The following is a 25,713-nucleotide window of genomic DNA, read 5'->3' as shown; positions in this document are numbered from 1 at the left end:
CAATACCAAAGGCAAATACAATAAAAAGCAGACACTCCTATACTAAATCATAGGCTTCAAATGCTGGGCAAATAAAAGGCCTAAGCAACTCTATTTCTTGCAATGTGCTTCCCAAACTTTTCTCAATACAATACAATAAATAATTTGGCACTTGCATGAAGCAAGAGGCCATTGAAACTAGAGTAGATAAGATTTCAACACTATCTTATTAAGTATGCCAATCATGAGACATTGCAGAACCATGTTTATTGCAGTATTATTCACCATTTCTAGGATATGGAATCAAACCAAAAGTCTAAGAATGGATGAGTAGATTGAAAAAAATGTGTACATGTACTCTGTGAAATACTACTCAGTCATTAAAAAAAATGAGGCCCTGACATTTGATATAAAATGGCCAAATATAGAAAATGTAATGCTAAGCGAAGTAAGCTAGACTATGAAAGACAGGCATTGTATGTCCTTGCTTAATATGTACAGAATGCCTGTGCTCTATAGCAGAAACTGAAATACTGGAAGGTATAATGGCAGTGAGGTCAACTGTAGATACTAGAGACATTCTAGAAAGGGGTAATAGTGGGTGGGTAATAAAGGGTAGCAGAAAGGGGACCAGGGTAATAACAAACAAAATACTTAATAGACACAAAAGTGAAAAATTATCTGCTGGTGATAAAATGTATACTAATGTCTTTGAGTTGACTAATATGCACCACATTCATGCTGGGAAAAATTATGTTGCATTTTTTAAAATGTATAATGATTAAATGTCAATTCAAAATTAAAAAGGGAATAGTACTTTTGTTCTGGTTTTCACTGGATCATGCCACTGTAATCCTGATACTGCCAGAATTCATTCAGATTTTCCCTGGAAAGGTTCACTATATGTTATCTACTACATAAAATAGAGAGCCTATATATTAAGGAAAAATAATTATTTTATATTTTAGTCAATTCAAAACTAAGATGTGTACGACACAGATGTGGCACTTCCTACTAGTGCTATACAAAGTAATCTGAAAGATACGGCGATTTAAAAGAGCAATTAATACTAATATTTAAGAAGAGCAATTAATATTTATTCATTTGACAACATTTACTAAAGGGCCCTTATACCCCGGGTACTGTGGCAGATGGAGAAGACACTGGAAGGTATAATATATAAAATCCTCACAGTTGGGCAGAGAAAAAAAAGACAGATGAGGGCATCTACGGGAGTACACAGAAGGCAGACATAGCTGAGAGTATTAACTATGAGATGGGCCAGGCTTCATGTGGAGAAGAAGAAATTACATATGCAGACACAGACGAATGACTCACAGCACTGTGTGTTTGAAAAACACAATGCAGAGGCCAGATGGTAGCACAGCAGTAAAGCACAAGGCTCTGTGAGACTGAACAATATGGAAAGGTTAGGGGTTCATGTCCAGAGACCTTCCCCAGGACACCAGGTACACACATCTGTGATCTATGTCCAGATGACTCTGCACAGTGTCAAAACCCTATTATGGGTGCTATCTGTCTGTTTCTGTCTCTTCTCCTTGCTTCTCTTGCTCTTTAAATCAATAAATTAACAGACTTTTTAAAAGAACACAATACAATATTATGACAGGCAAAAGTTATGCACTCTATGGCAGCCTAATTTGTTTCCTAGATAAGTTTGAAATTAATACTTTGCCCTACCTAACTCAAGAAAAATTTCCTGAATAACATGAGGTCCACACTCTTACTTATACAAATCTAAGATAAATGTATCTACTAAAAGTTTTTTTTTTTCAAGAGGTTTTTGCTATAGGGCGCACGCGCTCGCCAGACAGACAGAGACAGAGAAATAGAAAGCGAGAAATCATCCCCCAGAGGGGATGGCCACGCTGCAATCCCTTCTCCTCCATTCTCCTCTTGGGATCTTGGGCACGCACGCACATGCACCCGGCATGAGTTTAAGCCACCGGGTCTGGGACTTGAACTGCGGTCGACTACGTGGGAGTCCAGTGACATTATTCATTTGACAACATTTACTAAAGGGCCCTTATACCCCGGGTACTGTGGCAGATGGAGAAGACACTGGAAGGTATAATATATAAAATCCTCACAGTTGGGCAGAGAAAAAAAAGACAGATGAGGGCATCTACGGGAGTACACAGAAGGCAGACATAGCTGAGAGTATTAACTATGAGATGGGCCAGGCTTCATGTGGAGAAGAAGAAATTACATATGCAGACACAGACGAATGACTCACAGCACTGTGTGTTTGAAAAACACAATGCAGAGGCCAGATGGTAGCACAGCAGTAAAGCACAAGGCTCTGTGAGACTGAACAATATGGAAAGGTTAGGGGTTCATGTCCAGAGACCTTCCCCAGGACACCAGGTACACACATCTGTGATCTATGTCCAGATGACTCTGCACAGTGTCAAAACCCTATTATGGGTGCTATCTGTCTGTTTCTGTCTCTTCTCCTTGCTTCTCTTGCTCTTTAAATCAATAAATTAACAGACTTTTTAAAAGAACACAATACAATATTATGACAGGCAAAAGTTATGCACTCTATGGCAGCCTAATTTGTTTCCTAGATAAGTTTGAAATTAATACTTTGCCCTACCTAACTCAAGAAAAATTTCCTGAATAACATGAGGTCCACACTCTTACTTATACAAATCTAAGATAAATGTATCTACTAAAAGTTTTTTTTTTTCAAGAGGTTTTTGCTATAGGGCGCACGCGCTCGCCAGACAGACAGAGACAGAGAAATAGAAAGCGAGAAATCATCCCCCAGAGGGGATGGCCACGCTGCAATCCCTTCTCCTCCATTCTCCTCTTGGGATCTTGGGCACGCACGCACATGCACCCGGCATGAGTTTAAGCCACCGGGTCTGGGACTTGAACTGCGGTCGACTACGTGGGAGTCCAGTGACATAACCATTACACTAACTGCTGGTCCTGAATGTATCTACTAAAAATTTAACAAAGCTCTTCCTAAGAAAGCATCCATGATAATTTAGACCTTTAGAATCACAACTTCTGTGGAAAGGTGTAGCTTACGTTTAGAGAAAAAAGAGGGAAATTAGAAGTAGAAAGAGATGATGATGGAGATATAAAGGTGGTGACTTTATTGTCCAATTAAATTTATGAAAGCAAATCATAGAGAATACCTATAAAGAAAAAGTATGTAGAAGATAAACTAATGAATGAACTATGTAAGATAATGACTAGGTTAATTTGCTTGATTGTAGTATTTCACTATTTACAGTATATGTGTATCAAAACATCATGTTGTACACCTTAAATAAAAACAGATAAACCATGGAATAAATCACACCATGAAATATATGACATTTCCTAAGCTCTTTTCATTATTCTATTATTTAGAGAATCTGCCCACTGTCTCCATATCCACAACAGTGTGCATGCACAAACACACAGGCTGTTCCTCTGGCTCAACAAACAGCACCTGTCAAAGAGTGCCTCAGTGAAGAGTTAAAAATTACTTATGTGGTGAAAAATGGGCTCCCCATTGGAACTGGGAGGATTTGCACTCAAAGACTTGATAAGTCATGTTTGAACTATAAATATACCACCTCCAACCAGATTCACTGAGAGTTGAGCCATAAATGATTCAAAGTATAGTAGCCTTATAGGTCAGGGATAATGCTTATCTGATTCTATCATAGCAACTCACACTAAAGGACTTGCAAAGCATAGCCCAGAGCCAGACCAGGGCCCCCTCTTTGTAGATCCATTTTTCCATTGTATATGACAGTTGATAACAGATGGTATTCAACTTTAAATTATACTTTCCAAAGTCAAATCAAATGACTACCACTGCCCTTAAAGGGATTTATACCTCTGTTTTGAGATCACAGCATTCTGTCAGAGATTTGGGTAAAGGAGAATTTGAGCCAAAGGCAAATTTACACACTAAAGGTATATTTAAAGACCTTTGTGTGCTCCCTATCCATAAACCTTTATCCTCTGCCAGCCAGTCCCTCTCTGGTCAAGCTTTTAGTAAAATCACTAGGGAGCACAGCAGTAACAAGCTTGTGAATCCACAGGCTCCAGCCTCATGTGAAGATATCCAACAATTCTGCCACAGGAGATGCTTGCAATCAATTTTTAATTACAGCTGCAACAGCAACCAGGAGATAAAACAGGCCACTCACTGAGAAGGAACCAAGAGACTGTTTATTGCAATTCAAGTCCACCACCAGCCAGACTCACTGAGAGTTGTGCCATAAACGATTCAAACAACCATACCCAGAAAGTTCTTTTTGCAACAAGATGTTCTTACCTCTGGGATGTTTTCTTATATTTCCTCCTGTAGGAAAAGAAACATAAACACAAAATCAGAAAAGGGGCTGTGGCAGGCACTGGATAAGAAAGGGATTACTTCAGCAAGGATGAGCATGAACATCAATACTTTATAGAGTTTTGTCTCGGTGAGGCTTTTAAGTTTCAAAGTTTGGGATTGCCAACAGAAAGGGGAAAACAAACAAACAAACAAACAAACACCTCTGTGAAATATTAAAGAAGCTTTATTTTAAGCCAATGTGAGAGCCCAGGAAAACTTATGTTTCCAGAAGCCTTGAGAAATTGCTTCCCATGAAGCTGAAGCTGAGTTACAACAGATCTTTTATACATTTTAGGAAAGCAGAAGTTACAATCAAAGTTGTAAATTAATACATGGAGGTTATCCATTGATTTGGTCCCAGAAGACATGATATCTTAAAGTAGACTCAAAGGGGTTTTAGTTTGTTATTGGATAAGAGGGCAAAACTTTATTTAAAATTTGAAGTCAGAAGAAAGTCTTAAGTTTAACTTTAACACAGATGAAGGAGTTTACTAATAATCATATATTGTGTCAGAGTCAGAATATAAAAAGTAAGCCACAATTACAGAGGCAAAGTGACCTGTCCAGTAAGGCTAATGACATATAAACATGTCTCTCCCCAGGCCTCTTAGGAAGGAATTGGAGAAAAAAGAAAACATGGCCAGAGTTCAGTCCTTTGTACAGTTGTTTTACTATGATGCTATGATGACCAGCTGTGTATAACCTTAGTCCTAACAATGAAACATAGAATTCCAAGAGCCTAATGGCTCTGCTACCATGTTCTTCTCTCTCCCCTTTGAGGGCACTATAGCATCTTAATTAGAATTCGGCAGCATCCAGGTTAAAAATCTTAGCCCTTCCATTTTCAGCTCATGAGGTTGTTGTGGAAAATGAGCAGAGGCTTGTAAAGCATTTCTCCTGTCTGTCACATATAAAATGGCCAGCAATGTTCAGTTACTTTGCAATGCCACTGTTGTGATAATAGCACTGAGGTCCTTTTAAAGATGCACCTTTTAGGGAACCAGCAGTTATGATAATAGCACTGAGGTCCTTTTAAAGATGCACCTTTTAGGGAACCAGCAGTTAGTGTAATGGCTATGTCGCTGGACTCCCACGTAGTCAGCCACGGTTCACATCCCGGACCCGGTGGCTTAGAACTCACGCCGGGCGCGTGTGCGTGTGTGCCCAAGATCCCGAGAGGAGAATGGAGGAGAAGGGATTGTGGCGTGACCATCCCCCCTGGGGGGTGATTTCTCGCTTTCTATCTCTCTGTCTTATTTATATATATATATATAAATGCAAATGTATAATCATATAGCTAAACCACAAAGGGGACAATGAGAAAGTCTAGAAGCCAGTGGTGGAAGCAGCATTAAGAGCTTGCTAATGGTCTAGCCTAAGCACTTTCCCAGGAAACAGAACAGGTTCAGTGCTAGCCCACCTTTGCCGTTACAGTCACATTTAGTTTTGGGTAACTCCCTTGTGTGTTGGGAGATAGTAACATCTACTCTGATTATCTCTTGATTATACCTTGAATGCCTAGGCATACTGGCAATCAAGGGGAAAATGCCATAAAGGTATGCTGTCCCAATATCTCTATTTTTTTTCAAGTTCATGTCAGTCTTCATAGACTCTGAAGACCCTCAATAGAGTATGAATAGATCTTCACTGGAAAGGATTATAAAAGGAAACTGCTTGGGGAGGAAAATGCATATCCTAGTGGTATCCCCAGGAATACTATGCCTCTCAGCTGTCCCTGGTTCCATACTTGCATTTTCATTATAGTCACTGCACCCAGGAGGCCAAGTTACTAATTTGCTAATAAAGAGCTTTGTGCCACATGTTTTGTTTTTGTTTTGTTTTTTTTTAAAAAAAAAAGAAAGAAAAAAGAGATTTCAAATTCAGAATTACTGTGACCTGTTACATCTCTGTGAAAATGAAAACACACAGGGCAGTATCAAGTGAAGAAATCCAATATGCAATAGTGAACAATAATGTGATCTTGACTAGATACTTACTGATATTTATTTATTTACATCAGAATGACAACCAGATTCAGGGTAGTAGGTTAAATAGATCATGTCTTTTATTTTCACTTTTATGAATTTTCCAAATTGTATATAAATATGTACATACTCCCATGTGTATATGACCATACATAGATATTTACATGTTTAAATTGTATCATATCAAGTAGGAAGGAAAGTTAACTGGCAGAGTGAATCAGGTCTTAGGCTTTACAGCAACTACTTGCATTCCAACTTTGGCTCAAGCACTAAACTGTACAACGAAACAGTTATTCAACTCATCTGAGCTTCAGTTTCTTTTTCTATAATGGGGAAATAACTTGAGCTCCTATCTTAGACCTTGTTATAAGAAGTGAGGGAGGTAATCTACTTGAATGTCGGTTTTCCAAGGACAGGTTCTTTGTGTGGTTTCCCACTACATCCCAGGGCCTAAAACAGCACATTGTATTCCCTCCAGAAACTATATGAGTATCCACTGATCATTCTCCCTTTCTCACCTGGACCCCTTCACCAGTGGCAGGGCTTCATTAGCACTGCAGTCTAATAAACTTTGAGGAGTCTATGGCAAGACTGAAAAAAACAGGAACCAGTGGACGGTGTAATGTTTACATCACTGGGCTCCCAAAGTCCTAGACCCAGTGACTTAAAACTCATGCCAGGCACGTGTGTATGCATGCCTAAGATCCTGAGAGGAGAAAGGAGAAGAAGGGATTGTGGCATGGTCATCCCCTCTGGGGGAGCCCTGATTTCTCACTTTCTGTCTCTCTCTCTCTCTGATGAGTGCATATGTCCTATGGCAAAAAATCTCTCTAAAAAAAGACAGAAAATAAATGAAAGAGCAGAAAAAAACAAAAACTAAACATTGAAAGTGCACATGGACCAAAAGGAAGGAGGCATTTGGGCCAGAAAGATACCTCTGGCTTCAACTCAGGAGCCCAACTAATTCTGTCAGTGGAAGGTCTCGTCAAAGGTTAGAAGCAAACAAACTTTGCTATTGGCTCCACCAAAGCCTCCCAGTATTGCCAAGGACCATACAAGGCACTGTTGAGAGTGTCCAAAGAATTAAAGATGACCAAAAATAAGAACAGTTTCATTCTCAGCACCTACTACTAAGCACTTGACAACATTAATTCTCATAATTCTGCAAGATCCACTCTCTGTAAGAATTTGGAAGTTAAGATATGCACCCAAAATATTACTGTATTATAATAACAAATGCAAGGGATGACTCAAGGAAGCTTTGTGGAAGAGGTAGTCTTGACTGACAGGTGGATTTTAACAGAGAGAAATAGGGAAGTATAAACCAAGCAGGTAAGAGGGCATGCCTAGTGGCCTCAAACCTGACAATTGGGAGATATGGAATGAAATAGCAGGAGATAAGGCTGAAAAGGGCTAAGGGGAGTACGAAGTTAGAATAAAACAATTTATACCACTAAAAAAGATGATACCTTGAGTTGTATCTTGAGCAATTTCCATGCGAAGCAGGATACTGCACTTCAGCAGCACACAGAAACCCACCATACACCATATTTTGTGGCATTTCATTGTCTCTTATCTATGATTATGTGGAAAGACAAGGCTCTGGAGTATGATAAATTTGGTTCACTTCTCTGTGAGACTTAAGGTAAACTCCATGCTAAGCCAAGCTTCAGTCTCAATGAACTCAGATAAGATAATGTATTAGATTTGCCAGCTACCATGCCTGCCATGTAAGTGACATTCTGAAAAGCTTAGGCCCCTTTGTCATACATTTCTTGAAGTGAGAGTTCCTACCATATGGATTTCTGTATCTATCACAAAGGCTTACTCATAGACTAGTCCATGGTTGACACACAATGAATATCTGCTGGCTAAATAATTGAGTTCACTTATCATTCATCCATATGTGTTATAATAATGGGTTATCCATTTGGTAAACCCAAATAAAGGGAAACCAAACCTCTGACTTTCAGGCCAGCTCATCTTCCTGATGCTCTCTTCCTTCATAGATGCATTCTTAATTCCGTAAGTTGTGAAGTTTCTCCTTACCACTTTGTTCCATTTAGACACAGCCCCCAAATCAAGGCAGATTTCTTCAAAATAGTGTCATCGCTACACTGCAGTCTGAGGGTCTGTGCTTGAAACATAAGTGACCCTTCTGCAACTCAATAGAAATTACTTATGATCTAACTCTCAGATTATCTTGACTGGGCAAGACTAGTGAGACTTGACTGAGCCTTACTTGTTCTTTAGTTCTCAGCTAAAACAAGACATCATTTCCTCCCTGAAAACCTTCTAGCAAGCACCTCTCAAACTGGGAAACACTCGTTATGTGTGTCCCATATGGCCAGAGTGTACCCACATCATTGTATTTATGACTTCTACTGCCTATGATTTGTTATGTTGATGGCAAGAATAATGGCTTATCCATCATCTGCCAATGTTTCTTGCTTGCCTAACATACAGTGTTTGACATAAGGCAGTTGGTCAATATATTATTATTGAATGAATGAATGTATCAAGAAGTTGACACAAAAATGCTTTTTAAAAAATTTATCTCCTTTCTGTTCAGCAATGGTTTACTATGAGCAATGAGGACATCTTCCACAGCCGTGGTTTGCTACACACATGAGCAAAGCAATGAGAGAAGGTTGAAGAGCTCCTGCCTTCATTCCTCTGCTCCACACACATTTCATAATGTGCACAGACCTTCTGCAAAACCTGGAAGGTTTATTCTAATTTGCACTGGCTGAGAGTAAGGCTCAGAGAGGTTAAATAATTTTCCCAAGGACACAGAACCTTACAGCAGCTGAGATAGAAAGCAAATTCTAAAGTCTTCCAAACAAATAAAGGAAATCATGCAAAGAAGTCAAAAGATTCCATGAGGAAACCAAGACATTAGACAAAAACAAATAAAACCAACAACAATGAAATATACTGGGTTCTTTCCAACCAAACACAGGAAATAAGTTGGGAAATAAATTCAATTTATTCTTGGTCTTTTGTTTCTAAGAACTTCAACAGAATTTATATTTGACTTATTACTTGAAAGACAAAGTGAATGTTTTTAAATGTTTATTTTATTTTTCAAACTTACTTTACGTTTACAACTTTTGAAAACTTGAAACAAGGCAGCCCAAATCTCAAGATTCATTTCACTAGAATGAGCTGCTGGAGAAAGTAGAGAATGACCAGGGGCTGCTGTTCTTTGGGACCTGACGAAGCTGGCTGGCAGTGTGGGAAACAGAAAGAGGTCAACCTCACACTTAGCAGAAAGCAGGTCATCTTCATAAAGCTGGGCTGAAAAACCACCTTGAAGATGATTCAAGGCAGCGCTTTGCAAATTCTGTGCACTGGAATGGACTCTAACCTTCTCCCACACATGCACACACATACATATGTGCAGGGCTTTGTTTGTTTGAAGGGTAGTTATCATAATGTAATGCTTAAAGACACTTTCCTGAGCTCAAGCCTCTTCTCCCATTTACTGTGTTCAACAAGCTGTTTGACCCTTAGCAACAATATCTCACTTCTGCAACCACTAGTTTCCTCATCTGTAAAACCTGGGTAACAATAATACCTGCTTCTCAAAGTACTGTGGAAGTTAAATGTGAAGATGAAAGTAAACCATTCTGCCTCAAGTAAATATTTGAGAAAGTGTCAACTACTCCGTTAATAATGACAGCCTGGGGGGTCAGCAGATGGCATAGTGGCTAAGGTGCTGGACTCCCACATGGCCAACCACAGTTTGAGTTCTGGATCTGGCTGCTTAAAAATCAGGCCACATGCATGTGTGTGAGTTCCTAAAATTCCCAGAGGACAGCAGAAGAGAAGGACCTATGGCATGGCCATCCCCCCTGGGGACGTGATTTCTCCCTTCCCCTCTTACTGTCTCTCTCTGTTTCCCTCCTTTCTTGTACCCATGACCTATAGCAAATAATAATAATAAAATACAAAAAAATGGACTGTATAAATAATAGTGGTATTATGACTCAACAGATTTTCAAAGTTGTTTGAAAAAAAAAAACAGCCTTTCAATGATTAAAAAGTCAAGAAAAAGGGTTGAAAACTACTTTCCTAGAACGTAAAAATTGAATGCTTTAATTCTTTTCTTGGAACACTTGAAAGCAGGTGCTAATCTAAGTCCTTCTCAGTCCTGCTGAAAAGAAGATGAACTGAAACCCTGCCCAGGTTTCCCCCACTCCCAGAGGACCCTGCAGCATATATGCCCTGCACCCACTCTGGCACTGGTTCCAGTTAACCTCACAGAGCCACATACTTCCCTGAAATCTCAAAGCTGGGTCCTTGCTCAGATGGGAGGAAAAAAGAAAGTGAAATTAGGTATTTATGAACTAGACTTCATAATAATCCTTAGACATATCTAAAATTGTCATTTAACAAAAATCCTTTTTATCAATAACCCTAAAAACTGAGCCTAGTGACTGGCTCATACAGCCTCCTAAGCATTCTTGAGAAGTTGTAACAAAATGTAGAGATATCAGGTGCTTTAACTAGAATTATTGATTAACCCATACTCATTTACCTCTTACAGCAAATTAAAAGACTGATGGTCTTTTCTGAAAATCAATATCTGTTTAGGCTCCTGCCCATTTATATCCAGCTGGTCCAACATTCCGATCAACAGATACTAAGACATGAGCATCATCAAAGGCAAAGAGCTCTGACCCCAAAATTTAAAAAGGGTTCCCCAAGTTCTCCATGGCTGTGTTATCCAGCAAAGACATCTAGGTTCTAAACTTCATGTTACCTCACCTGGCCCTAGTCAAGGGAAAAAAAGATGAAACTAAACAAGCATATAAAGTGATTCTGTTGGGACCAGCAGTTAGCGTAATGGCTATGTTGCTGGACTCCCATGTAGTCAACCACAGTTCGAGTCCCGGACCTGGTGGCTTAAACTCATGCTGGGCGCGCGTGCATGTGTGGCCAAGATTCCAAGAGGAGAATGGAGGAGAAGGGATTGTGGCATGGCCAGCCCCCCGGGGGGTGATTTCTCTCTGTCTGTCTCTCTGTCTCTCTCTGTCTGGCGAGTGCACACTCCCTATAACAAAAACCTCTCCAAAAAAAAAAAAAAGTGATTCTGTCCAAGGTGAGGATGGACCTGCCTGGGAGGGGGCAGGGTAAGATAAGCAGGAAAACAGCAAGAAGTAACAGTGAACTGGGAGCCAGGAGACTTTTAAGGGGCTGTGTTCATTTTTCGATGGCTAGGAATAATGGACATATCAGTAGCTGAATATAAGGACCAAGTCCTCCAAAGTCAAACAGATGATTTGGGAATTGTGTCTAATAGCCTGGATTAAGTGAGAGTCGATTAAACATTGATGCTAAATTATGACGTGCCTGGCAGTCTTTCACTTTTTAAAAGTGAGTATCTTTTAGCAAGAGCCATATGGGTTCTGTAGTAATGAGGTTTATAAATAGGCCTAATAGTCTAACGAGCTTGCTTTTGAAAACCAGAATTTGTGTTCTGATTCTAAGATGACAGCAAGATATCTCCCAGTTGGGTGCAAGAAGGTTTTCTGGCATGGGAAGTTGAATATGCAACAACTGCACACATGCAGTGAGAACTGAGAATTCCAGCTCTGTTTCCAGTGTTCCCTGGGGTTTCTGAGTAATAATGACTCACACCACTCCAGATCACGTCAGATCCTGTCTCCATCTTTCACTACAGAGACTACTGCGGCTGCTGCTTTTTTTCATCTTTCCCCACAGATCCTCCTCCTGCTGCTGCTGCTGCTGCTGCTGCTGCTGACACATGGTCAGAAAGCTTTGCAAATCCTGGTTCTCAGTCCTCAGCTCCCTCAAGGCAGAAGAGTTTGAGGGACAGACTCAGAGAAACAAAATGCATGACTAAACTCATGTAAACTACTGGGTTGTCTAAAGAGTCATGATGCATTTTTGCACTGAAAAATTCGTCCTGACTTTCAGGACAACCTAATAACATGTTCTCATGAGTGAAGATCACATATAACTCACTTGTGAGAAAGTAGACTGAGACAAAAAGCCACAAATATCCATGAAATGAGCGAGGATTTGAATGATCATCTGATCCTCTGGTTTTATTTTTCATTGGCACATGGGGTATAGATTGAATAGAACTGGATATCTCTAGACACTTGTATGGAATCTGTCTTAGATCATTTGTATGAACTAATCTATGTGTTGCTAAGAATGTCTGTACATTTCTTCTCATGCCTACCAAGGATTCATCTTCATGATGCATACATTAAAGTACAGATTTGCAAAGTTACATTTTATTGATTGCTTTCTGGCCTTTCCCATATGGGAATAAGTAAATGCCAGTGAGAAAATATAAATAAACTTTGTGGTCCCCTGGTAACTTTCCACAGGAATATTTAGGTATGGGGAAGAAGGTAATAAAGAGAAAGGAATAAAAAATAAGAAGAATCTCTTCACTTAGTAGTTCAAATATCTCTTAACTGATGAGCCACAAAATTAAATTCCATGTGCATGATGATTCTATTTTCCTACCTGACCAAAAATCCAAGCAAGATAAGAAAATTAAAAGTAATGAAATGATAAACTCATTTTCACCTGGAATAGTCTAATCATTAGTAAAGGGTTATATCTGTTTATATTTTCAGGGAATTTTCTGCCAGTTTTCTATGGAGAAAATTACTCTCCAGACTCATGCCCTCTCACTTAATCCTCTTAGAAAGAGAAGCTCTTATTCAGGCACAGACATGTCCCAAAGATACAAAACTCCAATATATTTAGTCAAAAGTGAGGAGACCAAATTCAGATGAAGGAAGCCTTCAAGTGTGTGGTTTGGGCCTGGAGATGGTGAATCTGAAGAATGGGATAATGCTAATCTGAACTGGTAAGGTAATCCATTTCTCACTCCTGAGAGCAGTTGTGCTTCTATCTAGTGTTGGCTATGGAAAGAGGAGAAAGCTTGAAGGAGAAGATAACCTAATCCAAACCAAACAGCCCCACTGGAACTACACCAACAATAAACTCGCTCTGTGTCTGGGGCTCCTGCACTCCCAAAGCAGGGCTATCTCTTCACTTTTCTCCCTCCCAGGCCCTCCTCTGCCTGCAAACAGCTGCCCAGACACCGAAACCTAAGTTTACTGTTCATGCCTGCTTCTCTCTTGAGTTTCAGTTAAAATTTCTAGCTCTTGAATTATTAAAAGTCTTCAAAATGGGACTCCCTCCTCAGAGAAAGTAGAAACCTTGCTCTAGGAAGCAAAGGTTTTCTTTGAGTAGACCAAGGACTATTTTCCTTCTCTCTACCTGAAAAACCCATGATTAAAACTGGGCAATGAGCTAATCAGTGACAGCAACAAAAAAATATAAAAAGTTTTTAGAGAAAGAAAATTAAAAGAAAATATGCTTACAGAAGTCCAAGTATATTTTTTGCAAAAATGATTTATTCTTCTTTTCATGTATTTACAACCACTTACTATGTTGTTAAGTTCAGCAAAAACTATGTGGGTGGAAATGCAAGAGATTTTTGTGACCTTCGTCCTGGGAGTTTGGCTCCTATTTAAATAAACATCAATGAGAAAGGCTAAAAACAAAAATGTCTTTTTTTTTAAACAAAAGTATCTCTTAATGTCTATGATACCACTGCCACAGTAGAGACAAATCCAAAGGATTAAGACAAAAATCTCACTCTTCACAGAGATATCCCTATCCTTAGGGGAGTGGTATTTTTTTTTTAAACTGAATTATCCAGAGGGTTGTTTCAATTCTCCACTTTGTGACTCCCCATGTAGACTCAGCCAGAACACAAACTGTATCTTCTGCCAAGTTTAACTATCATGACAGCCTAATTTTTCTAAGTCTTTCCTATCTACTCCAGAAGTATTCCATCCCTCACTCCACTCTTATACCCTTCCAACTCTTATTAAAACCTACTTCAGGGCCAGGTGGTGGTGCAACAGTAACACAACTAGAGTCACATGGGAATGGCGGTGGGTTTGTACCCCAGGACCTTTCTGAGCATGTGGAGTTCGTATATATGTCCATGATCTGGGCCATCTGAGACTGGGGGCAGGGAGGGAGGCAGACTATCTCATGGAAGAAAAAAAAATAGCATAAAACCTACTCCTGACAAAAAGCTGCATTCCAGATGAATCTGAGGCAATGCCAAAGCTCCTTGGGAACAGAATGTTTCCATTTTCTTCTAAACTCTACCTCAGTGGCATCTTCTATATAAGTCTCTGAACAGGAACTCTGTAGATCTCAAAACGTAAATATACAAAATGGGGACACTGTCTAAAATAAAGAAAAAAAAACTGGTAGATATACTTCTTGGTACGATTTTGAAAATTTCGGCCAACTGAAATCAGTTGAGTATTGGAACCACTAGACAAGCTAGTAATTTTTCATGGAACTACACCAAATCTGTGCAAGAAATTAGTGCTTTGAATAATTCTTTCACTCTTTCTTACAATGATTCATTTCAGTCAGTGATGATATAAACATAATAGCTCTGAATGTTTATGATGCTTGATTTATGATAATTTATCCTCGTATTTCAGAAATGAGCTACATTTGCCAGATTATATATTACCATCCAAACCTTTCCTTAATCTGCATTCCCACTTACAAAATTTCTCACACTTCCACTGTATCTCACCTCAGGAACATCTTATAGGCTCCTCATATACAATGTGTCCTGTTTACTTAAATGTTTATAGTTCCTTCTAGTTGGCAGATAGGATTTCAAGGAAAAACTACATAAAATATATACTAAATATACTTTTATAAGGCTTAATTTGAAGGTATAGTAGGATACCTTAGAGACACCCTTAGATAGAAATCAGAGAGGACTAGAAAAAAGGAGATGGGGCACTAGTCTGAACTGAACTATTTCTAAAACACACTGGAAGTAGCTTTCAAAGACTACACTTTAAATACCATAGTTACTAGGTACATCCTCAACGCAGAGAAAAAGCCCTAGTTATTAAACATGTTGGTTGTCTGGAATCTATTTATCAGTGTTCGGATGTTCGATAGTGACTGTCAAGATAAAATATTCAATGCACACTCACACTGGTTGTCTAAATTGTTACTGTGCTGATAGCCTTAAGGGAAACGCTGTATTTTGGTAGAACATTGAATACTAGGTCTCTACAATAGGCCCTTGAAGGAGGATGGAAACAGAGGGAGGGGAGATCATTTTCAAAAGGCCTTGAAGAGCAGAAAAAGGCAGAGACAGTATGAAAGGCAAATGCTGTGGTGGGAACTACAGACTGAACTAAGAGAAAAGGTCCAACTCTGTCCATTGTAGTACACCTCTGGGGTAGCAGCAGGGTGCCTGAGCCCACTCAATAGAGCCTAAGAGCAGAAAGTCCTCCTATAGGGTCTATATGGCCTTTACCCAGTCAAGATTTACCTGGCCCCTCTGCAGTGGGCTGGGCTCCAGGCTTTATATCTCAACTGCCTGGCTTGTGTCCTATAGTTCCCAGACGTCCGTAATGAGGGCCTCATCCCATATGGCTTTCTGGGTCATGGCCTTCTTCTGTCCTTGGAATACTGGGAATAACACTGCCTATCTGCAGGTTGCAGCCTCTGTTCCAAAGCTTTTCCTGTGGGACCAACTATACCATGTAGTCAATATGAGTTCAAAGTAAAGCTATGTACACTGATTACTAGCTGGCACTTCCAGAATTTTGAACAAGTAAATGCCAACAACAAGACTATAATTTTTGGTCTCTTAGCAGTATTGCCAGACTATTTAGGAGGTTACACTAAACTGTGTTCTATTTGTAAAATTTGTAAGAATATTAATTTAGCATTCAAACACACACACACATACACAATTTTTGTTCTTATTTTGCTGCACTGTACCTTGTATCTCAAATCCAGACCTTTCCTTTAATCTGTAGGCCTCTTCTCCAACTGCCCATACTTTCACTGTCTCCCCAAGGAATATCTTATAAGTGTCTTATATTCAGTATGTCCAAAACTGAACTCATAATCTCTATCCACCCATTCATTCTGTTCCACCCACAACCAAACCTGCAAACTTCATGACACCAATTTACATAAATAGTACCTAAGGATTCAAGCTAAAAACTTGTGATTATCTCAAATCTCCTATTCCTCCTCATTCCACACTTCCAAGTCCTGTTATATCTACCCCTAGAAAGTTCTCAAATGCGTATCTACAGGCAATTGCATCCCTTCGCTAAGACACCTGGTAGAAGAGGCAGGATCAGGCCCCTCTCCAACTAAATCTCAAGGATTTGGTCTCCTTACTATTTATGTTGCAGCCACCTGTCCTTCATTTTCCCAGAGGTGTCACATTCCTTCCTGTCTTTGGATTTTTTCATGTGCCTTGAATACCCCAGAACATTCTTCCTCAACTCTTTACCTAACTAGAGTCATCGCTCTGTATCTTTATTGTTCGATACCAAAACCCACCAAATGCCTAAGTCTCTTATATAAAATGGCATAGTATTTGCACATAAACTATGCACATCCTCCCATATATTTTAAATCACAACCAGATTAGTTATAATACCTAATACAATAAAGGCAGTAAAAGCTGTTGTTATATTTCATAGGGAATAATGACAAGAAAAAGTCTGGACATGTTGAGTATGGGCATGACCAGTTTTTCATTTTTTTGTTTTTGTTTTTAGTATTTCAATTTACAATTGGTTGAACCCATGAACTCCAAGGGCCAACTAATACCTACTTATTGTCCATATCTCAGTTTAGATCTCACTTTTCAGAAAGGTATGTGAATCTTGGACCCTCTCTCTTATGTTTTCACTGTACCCTAAGATTCTTTGTGGTATTCAGTGCATTCAGCAGTTATTTGTGAAACTAATGTTTGATATTTGTGTCTACCTGTAAGCTAAGGAAGGGAGCCTTGCTTTGTTTCTCACTATATCCCTGGTGTCTGGCATAGTGCCAAATACATAGTAAGTACTAGAGAAATGTTCGCAAAGTGAATGAGTGATGCTTGAGTTTCCTGCATATACCTATATATGTATTTATTCAAGTATATAAACAAAACTAATTACCTATAATTATCAATGTTTATAATTTCTTAATTGGATTGTTCTTCTCAAGCTTTTCTATAATTTCACAACCTGGGAATATCAAGTTTTTCTTATACTCATTAAGATTCATTTATTTTATTTAATAATAGCCATCAAGAGGCTTTTAATAAAGCCTGAAGAATACCAATACTTTACATAGATTTGGTATGCTTGTTCAGAAACTGAGCATTTCATTTGTTGTAGATTTCAGTTTTTATTATCATTTGAGAAATTGTGAAGCTCATTCTCAAAACTGTCATAGTCTGTTTTATGTGCCTCATATTTAACAATTATTTTTCTGAGTCATTTCTCAAAAAGTTATAAGGTATGTCATATAAGCATTTTCCACGTGAAGAAACAGAACTGAGGAAAGAAGTGTTCTATGAATTAAAAAACATTAAAGATAGATAAGTGAGTCTGGAAATGCAGAAACTTTGCACCTAAGGGCTGTTTCCCAACCAATAGAGGCACACTGTTAAGACTGGCTGAAGCAAAATAACTGATAAATATTGAACTATAATTAACTAGTAAGTTAGCACAACCAAATTATGATAAGGAAATGATGAACTAATAAACTATGCTAGTTCTGTCAACCCTCACTTCGAATGCTGCCCCGTTCTTTCATCTTCAGTGGCACTATCCTTATTTAGGCAACCTTTCTAGGTGGCCTCCAGTCCTCAAGTCTCATCTCTTATCTGTCTTCCATACTTCTTCCAGAATTACCAACCTAAAAATCAACTCTAATTTTACTAATCTCTAGCTTAAACTTCTCTGACAATTCTTTATAACTAACAGAATAAAATGAAAAATAACATGTATCCAAAAAAAAGTATCTGGGAGAAATGAAACAAGAAAACCTAGACACAAGCCTTTTTTTGTTGTATAGTAAAATATATTCGAATATTCATCTTCTTAAATTGTGAGTATGTATACTTTTGAGGAAAAGAAGTTAAAATTTTAAATTGCATCTATCACTACCTGACCCATGCCTTCTTTTCCAGAACTACCTCTCATTCCTCTTTGACATGCTAAGGTCTCCCATGACTCTGTACCTTTGCACACATTATTCCTTCCACTTATGAACTTCTATCTGTTCCTCAAATATTACAATGGATAAGCTGCAAGAGGATGCCACACAGAAACCTCATAAGAAAGGTAACTAAAGCTCTTGGGGGGTTGATTTGGAAGAGAAGGTGATCTGTCACCTGTAGGAGAGGGTAATCCTGTAGAAGAAGGTAATCAGTTCAGGTGACTTGGGAAGTTTCTGTCCAATAGCTCCTTATTGAATGACAGCATAGACCCAATCACGCTGTTTCTTGAGGATCATTAATGAGAGGTGAAAAAAGAGAAGGTTCATGAGGACTCAAACAATGTTCTCAGTACATGTAAGCAGTTTTTAGAGTAGTCTATAAGAACAGCTTATATTATCTAGGCTGGTTTATTCTTGACTGACTGGATGACTCCTTGTTTTCCTAACATCTTTGAAAAAGACTTCTTCACATTTTTGCAAAAGGCCAACATTGATGAAGAAGAATCTGCAAGTTTCTTCGTGACCTTAAGGACTCCACCCAGAATATGTAGCTCACTGTAGGTCTTGTAACACCTTCTCTGGCCTTCTTAGGCAGAGGTAGCTCTCCCTGTATCTCTTAAGTAGCTATATTTGTAGCTTCCAGGTATTCATGTTAGTCTCTACCAGCCCTCAATTTGCTGAAAATCAGGTCAGTATTTTTGCATGCCCAGGGTTTAGCAAAGTGCCTATCACATAATAAATACCGAGTAAATGTTAACTGAATAACCTCAAGTTGCCTGGAAATTAATTATAGTATTTAAAATTTTGAATGAGTAGAAAGAAAATAGAGAAGGCTTAAGGAAAAATCTAAAACCAAGATCCAGGCTTCTTTGCTTAAGGTCCCTCATCCCTCTCTTTAGTATATAATTTGGAACAGTCACCTAATTTCCCTGTATGTCAGTGGTGTATTAGTTAAGACTCTTTCAGAGAAAGCAAACTCAAAACAGCAGCAAAAACAGAAGTTGACTGGCTTGTGTTACTGTGATAGCTGACAGAATAACATCTGCAAGAGCTATTTTTGCAGGAGCCAATCTAGGGATTCCCAGTCTATCTTCTCTCCTCTGCTTCTCTTCCTTTCATATTGGCCTCATTTTCTCCTCTCATAGAAGTCTTTCTTCAGGAAGACAATGGGAAATTAATTCAGTGGTAGTCACCATGAAAACCCAGAAGAAAGGGAAATAATCATTCTTTTATGACCAATAGAGAAATATCAGTAAAGGATTCTTGCTCCCACCTGGGTTTGCACCCTACTTGAGACCAACTACTATTGTACGAAGGTGGAGTTCTATGACCAGACAGTCATGGATCATGAGCCTTTTACCCCATCTTTAGGGTGGGGTAAAAGGGTAGGGGTGGAAAGCAAGGTCTATTATCATAGTAAGGAGCAATGGGGAGCTTGCTACCTAGACAATAACAATAGTTGTCATGGTTTATAAATTAATAACTACTGGCCTGCCTTTATATTTCTAACATTACTTTAGATAATATTTTGAAAAATTATCATCTTCATAGAGCATTACATAAGCATAAAATTTATTATTCTGACTAACTCATAGCAAAATGAATACATGATAGCTTAGATAACTACAATTACAATAGTAAATGCCAAGGAATAAGTAAAACTTGTCTTTCTGCTCTCAATTTGAAAAAGAATATAGCATAGAAATATCTTTTTGTCATCAGATAGAAGTCTGAAAATAGAAAAACTCTTTATCAGTACCCAAAGTACAAGTCATAACCTAGATGCTTCAACTCAAGCAACCATGAGGCTTCCCTGCATTAGCAGGGCAGAAGAACATCTCTGGTTATATTATCCCTGATTGGAAAATTCTGCAGCAAAAGGGTGATCAAGAGATCTTTAAAAATTCCACCCCCAGGGCCAGCAGGTGGCGTAGTGGTTAAGGCGCTAGATTCCCACATGACTGACCATGATTCAAGTCCCAGACCTGGCAGCTTGAAAATCATACCAGGTGCATGGGTGTGCATGCTTAAAATCCCAGGAAGAGAATGGAGAAGGGATTATGGTGTGGCCAACCACCTGGGGAGTGATTTCTCACTTTCGATTATACCCCCTCTTACAGAGAAAAGAGGTAGGACAATGACTGGTGGGGGACAACTGAATTTTCTGGAAAAGTCAAAATGAGGCTCCATCTAGAAAAGTAGGAGGGCAGCACCCCTCTCACAGATAATTAAGAATGCTCAGGTCTGTAGTATTTGTTCTTTCTGACTTGGAGAAGTGTGGAGTTGTGGATAGGAGGTGGCAGGGCTGCAAAGAAAGGCTAAGGAATACCACATCACTCAAACCATATTTGGCCTCTCTGCAGCACCTCACTCAGGGAACATAAATGAAGACACCTAGGCTTGCAGGTTTTTATACTCTCAACTGGATCAGATAAGGCTCAAAACTCACCTTTCTAATATTCGATGCACTATTAGTATGCTGATGATTTTATAATGCTAAGTTAGGAACCTTTTCTTATTCTTTTCTAGAGAAACATGTGTAACAATTCTAGATTTCAGGTGTGCATTGAAAATGTACTATATATCTGGTAGTATTGGAGGCACTAGGGACAAGTAAGTGACCAAAGCAAACAAACAAAGAAAAAACCCTGTTCTCATGGGACTTATACTCTAGTTGAGAGAGAGAGACAATATACATAACAAATAAAATATACAGGACTCAAAGGGTGAAAAAGAAAACATAGCAGCGGATGAATGGGTTTGGGATGTGCAAGGATCATTCCCTGTATTACCCAGTGCTGAACATTCTTTGCAGTTGATAACCACAGAAGTCCGGCTACTGGTAAAGTCCACTCCTCAACAGTGCAGAAAGTGGGGAATGTAAGGAAGGGAAAGATGGAACCTACATAAACAAGAATGGGATTCAGCCCTATGTCATAGCTTTGCTAGATCTTGCCTAATTCCTGCATCCATTGTGATTTCCATGTTGCAGTCTGGCCTAATAAAATCTGCCTCCCCATTAACTCATATATTATATTTATAGATCTCTTGACCCATAATATGATGTGATATATATTTATCTTCATTTTTTGAATGTGAAAAAGTTCACATTAGGGTCTTCCTTCTTCCTTTATCATCCATTAATTGAGCCCCTCCACACGACACACCCTGTTCTAGGTACCAGAGGTACAACAATAAGCAAGACACAAAATTTTTGTCCTCGTGGAACTTACATTCTAACAGAGGAGATGACAACTTCAATAATAGATTAAATAGGGGAGACATGGATGAGGAGATTGAATAATTCAGGTATGAAATGATCATGTTCTGAACTTAGATGACTCTCCAACAAATCACACTGAATTTCTTTTTTCTTTTTGTTTGAGAGGTTTCGCTATAGGGCGCATGAGCTCGCCAGACAGACAGAGAGAGACATAGAGACAGAAAGCGAGAAATCACCCCCCAGGGGGGATAGTCACGCTGCAATCCCTTCTCTTCCATTCTCCTCTCGGGATCTTGGGCACGCACACACAGGTGCCCGGCATGAGTTTTAAGCCACCGGGTCCAGGATGCGAACCACGGTCGACTACGTGGGAGTCCAGCGACATAGCCATTACACTAACTGCTGGTTCCCAACACAATGAATTTCTTATAAACATCTTTCTATGAATGTCATGGTAATAAATTGATGTGAAAATCCAATTGTGACTATTGAGCCTTTCTCAAATGTTAAAATAGTAGCTTCCTTTCTCTTACCAACAATTGCTGTGTGGCCTAATAGAAAAACATCCTTCTAGCTATTTAGAGTTTCTACTCTGTGGACTACAAAAGTGTTATTCCAAGTTGTAAAACGAGCCTGTGCTGTGGTATTCAGTTTCTTCCCCAACTTATTCTAATACTGCTGTTTTGTCTCACACACACACATACACACATGTTCTAAGTGTTAGGAAAAAACATAATAGTGATAAAGTACACACATATGTACGTATGTATGTATATGTAGAAAATAATCAATGAAAATGTTTCCTTTTCAATTTAGAAAATGAAACAAAAGCTTTCATGGGATTGCTGTTGGGCAGGATATTTCAACAGGAATAATGGAGAAAGGGACTTAAAACCACACATTTGAAGAAGAATTATCCCTACACCTTTCATGTTCAAAGTCACCAGGTTTTAAGTAGATTCAAGAGATGGCAACACCTTAGGGAGAGAAGCCTAACAGATATGAAACTGAGAAAACTACAAGACAGTGTGTTATAAGTGCTAAATGCTTTTTTGCACAAGTTCTCACCTCAGTTTTGCTGATTTGGCCAAATACTCCTCTCTACTCTGAATAGTTCAGAGAATCTCTCTGAAGTGTAAAACAACCCAATAGAATAAATTCCTGAATGTGTGACTATGAGTCCCTCTAGTTGTAATGGCAAGGAAACCAGCTTCACAACAATTTTATGTTGTATAACTTGGACCCAGACTTTGTAGACACAATAATATAATCAGATATAACGTTCACTACATATAACAGGAGCTCGCTGTCAACACTGCTCTGCCATAGGGCGGGTGCCACCACGCCCCTGTCAACACCATTCTGACAGAGCTGCTACGTTGCATGCATCTTAGCAGTTAGGACTGCCTGCCAGTCAGAGGGACAAGACTTCCAAATAAGTTTACAGCCTCTGCTGGTGGCAGCCAGGCGAATCAAAAATGAAATTATTTGGCATGCTTTCCCCATTAGATCAGTGGCAATGAAGCTCACTTGGACTGTCAGCGGAAGAGCATTTATAAATTACACTTTAAATAAGGACCCCTTAAAGAAATACACACTAGCCCATTGCTTTCCTTAGAAATTTTGAATACCCTAGTTGGGATGTGGTTTCCCCTAAGATAGACTGACTTAGATTAGTGCCCTTTAAATTTGTTTTTTTTTTTTGATTGTTTGTTTGTGTGGATGTGTTTTTAAAAACAATAGAAGAACAAAATAAAGACACTGATGGGGAGTTGGTTATTTCATCACTGCTTTTGGTAGAAATAGAATGTCTAGAGAATACACTTGGAAAAGAAAACTTTTTAAAAATATACTAGATTATCAAATGCCAAATTTCTTTTTTAATTTAACTTTATTTATTTATTTATCTATCTATTTATTTATTTAAATTTGACCAGACTGAGACAGAGAGAGAGAAAGAGAGAGAGAGAGAGAAAGAGAGAATGAAAGTGGGAACGCAAGGCACCACGGTTTGGCTGCGGTTGGCCATGTGGGGAGTCCAGTGCCCTTAACCACCACAGCACCTGCCAGTACCTCAGATGCCGAATTTCTGATGGAATCAATACCTTGCTGTCATGGAAGGTGGCTTTGGGGATTGTCTCATCAACTGAGGAGCAAGGTGTAAATGTGCAACTATCACTTTAGGTTCCTGAGTAGGGTGAGTGGCATTCAGTGTTTATACAATCTCTCCACAGAAAACATGTATTTTCAGGTCATCTCTCTTCAACACCTCCAATCAGACTGAATCCAATGAAGTGAATGAAACTCAGAGACCTTTCAGTTCAACTAGAATCCTGGCCACAATACTAAGAAAATAAAAAAGTGCCCTATTTCTATGTTCAAATATTTAAAAAAAAAAAAAAACTCCAATGCTGCTCGGACCCCCACTTTCTTCCCAACAGCCCTTCCTGGTAGTATGCATTTTTCTGCTAGAAAAAAATTCTAAGAAAATATTCATAGTTGAACTAGGCTAGGGAGACAGAGAAGATAATTTAACAGCCAGAAGGCATGTTTCATATTAACTGATGGTAAGTTCTTGGACCACCTGCCAAGGGGATTGCAAATAGTTTACAGAAACACTTCTTTTGATGAGAAGTCCTGTCAGGGTCCTCAAACTTTTCTCCCTGTCAAAAAGAACCAGGAAAACCCCTTACCTATTGCACTACCATAACTGACTCTTCCACAAACATCTCCCCTTCCCTAGCAGCAAGGAAGGTAGTAGCAGTGACTGTAATTAACAGGGAAGCAGTTGAGCAACTTCTAGGGCTGTTTACAGAGAGCCACGCAGAAACGGTGAGCAGTCGTGACTGTAGTCAAATAAGGAAGGGGAAGGGAAAAGAACAGGGCAAGACGATTATTAATAAATAGGCTTACTTACAGTCCTCGGAGCCGAAGCCAGATTTTCTCGATCTGTTCCGGTTGGAGGTATTTCAGAGAGTTGCTCTCGAATTCTTCAATCTCCTTGGTTGGGGACTCCATAGCGGCAGGTTACCACGGCAGTGAGTGAGGCTGAGTTAGGGCTGTCCCCTTCCCGCCTCCTCGCAGGCAGGCCAGCAGCGATCTCCACCAGGGTAAGTGTTTGCCTGTCACTTTCCCCGCGCACGGGCTCCGGGTTCTGCGCCCTGCGGGCTCAGACTTAGAGCGGGCTCTGAAGGCGAGCAATGCCTGCCCCGGGTGTGTCCTGGAGACAGCTGCAGGAACCAGCCATGGTCCCGAGTTAATACCCAGAAAAAGGAATAGGGATTGTGCTCTGGCTCCAGGAGAAAGCACTTTGGGGTCCTAGTCTGACTCTTTTTTTCCTCTCCCTCCTAAACAAAGCCACAGAAGTGATCAGTGGCAGGAAGGATGTAAAGGAGAAAGGGGAGGGGAGGGGAGGGCGGGGAGGCAGAGGAGGGAGAAAGTGAGAAGGGGAGAGAAGAACCGGAATGAGTGGAGGCGGGCGGGGTGGTGGGATCCGAGGCCTCGCACTGCACCGGCTCCGCCCCGCCCCTCCTTAGTGTAGTCGCACCCCTGTTTTCTCTCACTTACCAGCAGCTCTGCTGACATGCGAGAGAACTGACAAGTGAGAAAAGTCGTCTGTCAGCACAGAGCTGGCGTCTGGGCTGGCACAGCGGCGCAGAGGAGGGGCACTCAGGCACCTTCGTCTGAGGGGCACAAGAGGCAGATCTCCAGCCTCATCCCGAAGACCCACCCTGCAGGGCAGCCCCTGGTCCCCAAGGTCCCAAAAACCAGGACAAAGGCTCTTGTACTTCAAGAGGGGTCCATGCGCCTACACCAAGGTAGGGAAATCTGTATCCCCCAGAGGGCTGGGCAGGCACACAGCTGTGCACAGAGTGGTTCCCAAGTGTTTCTGCCTGGAGCGTTCTTTACAGAGCTCACTTACATGCCAGCCAGAGAGCCGGGTCCATTTTGAAATACTAACGCAGTTGGTAGGGACAAAAGTAACCACACACCAGCACGCTTGGAAAGTTCTGGTGTTTTGGTGCTGAAGGGGGTTTTCTCTCCCCTCTCTTTCACTCTCTCATTGGTGTGGAAGAGGGAGAAGAAAA

At 39.8% G+C, this 25,713-nt stretch overlaps 1 protein-coding gene across 4 annotated transcripts in view; it reads right to left on the bottom strand.

Annotated features, from left to right (window-relative positions):
* Positions 1-25,031, bottom strand: part of PDE1C (phosphodiesterase 1C) — a 385,889-nt gene extending 360,858 nt beyond the window's left edge. For all 4 annotated transcript variants that reach the window (XM_006171492.2, XM_006171494.1, XM_006171493.3 and 1 more), the window contains exons 1-2: positions 24,543-25,031; positions 4,286-4,312 (exon numbers count right to left, since the gene is read on the bottom strand). In XM_006171492.2, coding sequence (XP_006171554.1) covers positions 4,286-4,312; positions 24,543-24,643 — 128 coding nt within the window. In that variant the 5' untranslated portion in view covers positions 24,644-25,031. The remainder of the gene's footprint in view (positions 1-4,285; positions 4,313-24,542) is intronic.
* Between the last annotated feature and the right edge of the window lie 682 nt (positions 25,032-25,713).

The sequence above is a fragment of the Tupaia chinensis genome, unplaced genomic scaffold (genome assembly GCF_000334495.1).
Source record: "Tupaia chinensis unplaced genomic scaffold, TupChi_1.0 Scaffold149666_1, whole genome shotgun sequence".
Taxonomy (NCBI): domain Eukaryota; kingdom Metazoa; phylum Chordata; class Mammalia; order Scandentia; family Tupaiidae; genus Tupaia; species Tupaia belangeri.
This window is presented reverse-complemented; position numbering and strand designations above follow the sequence as displayed.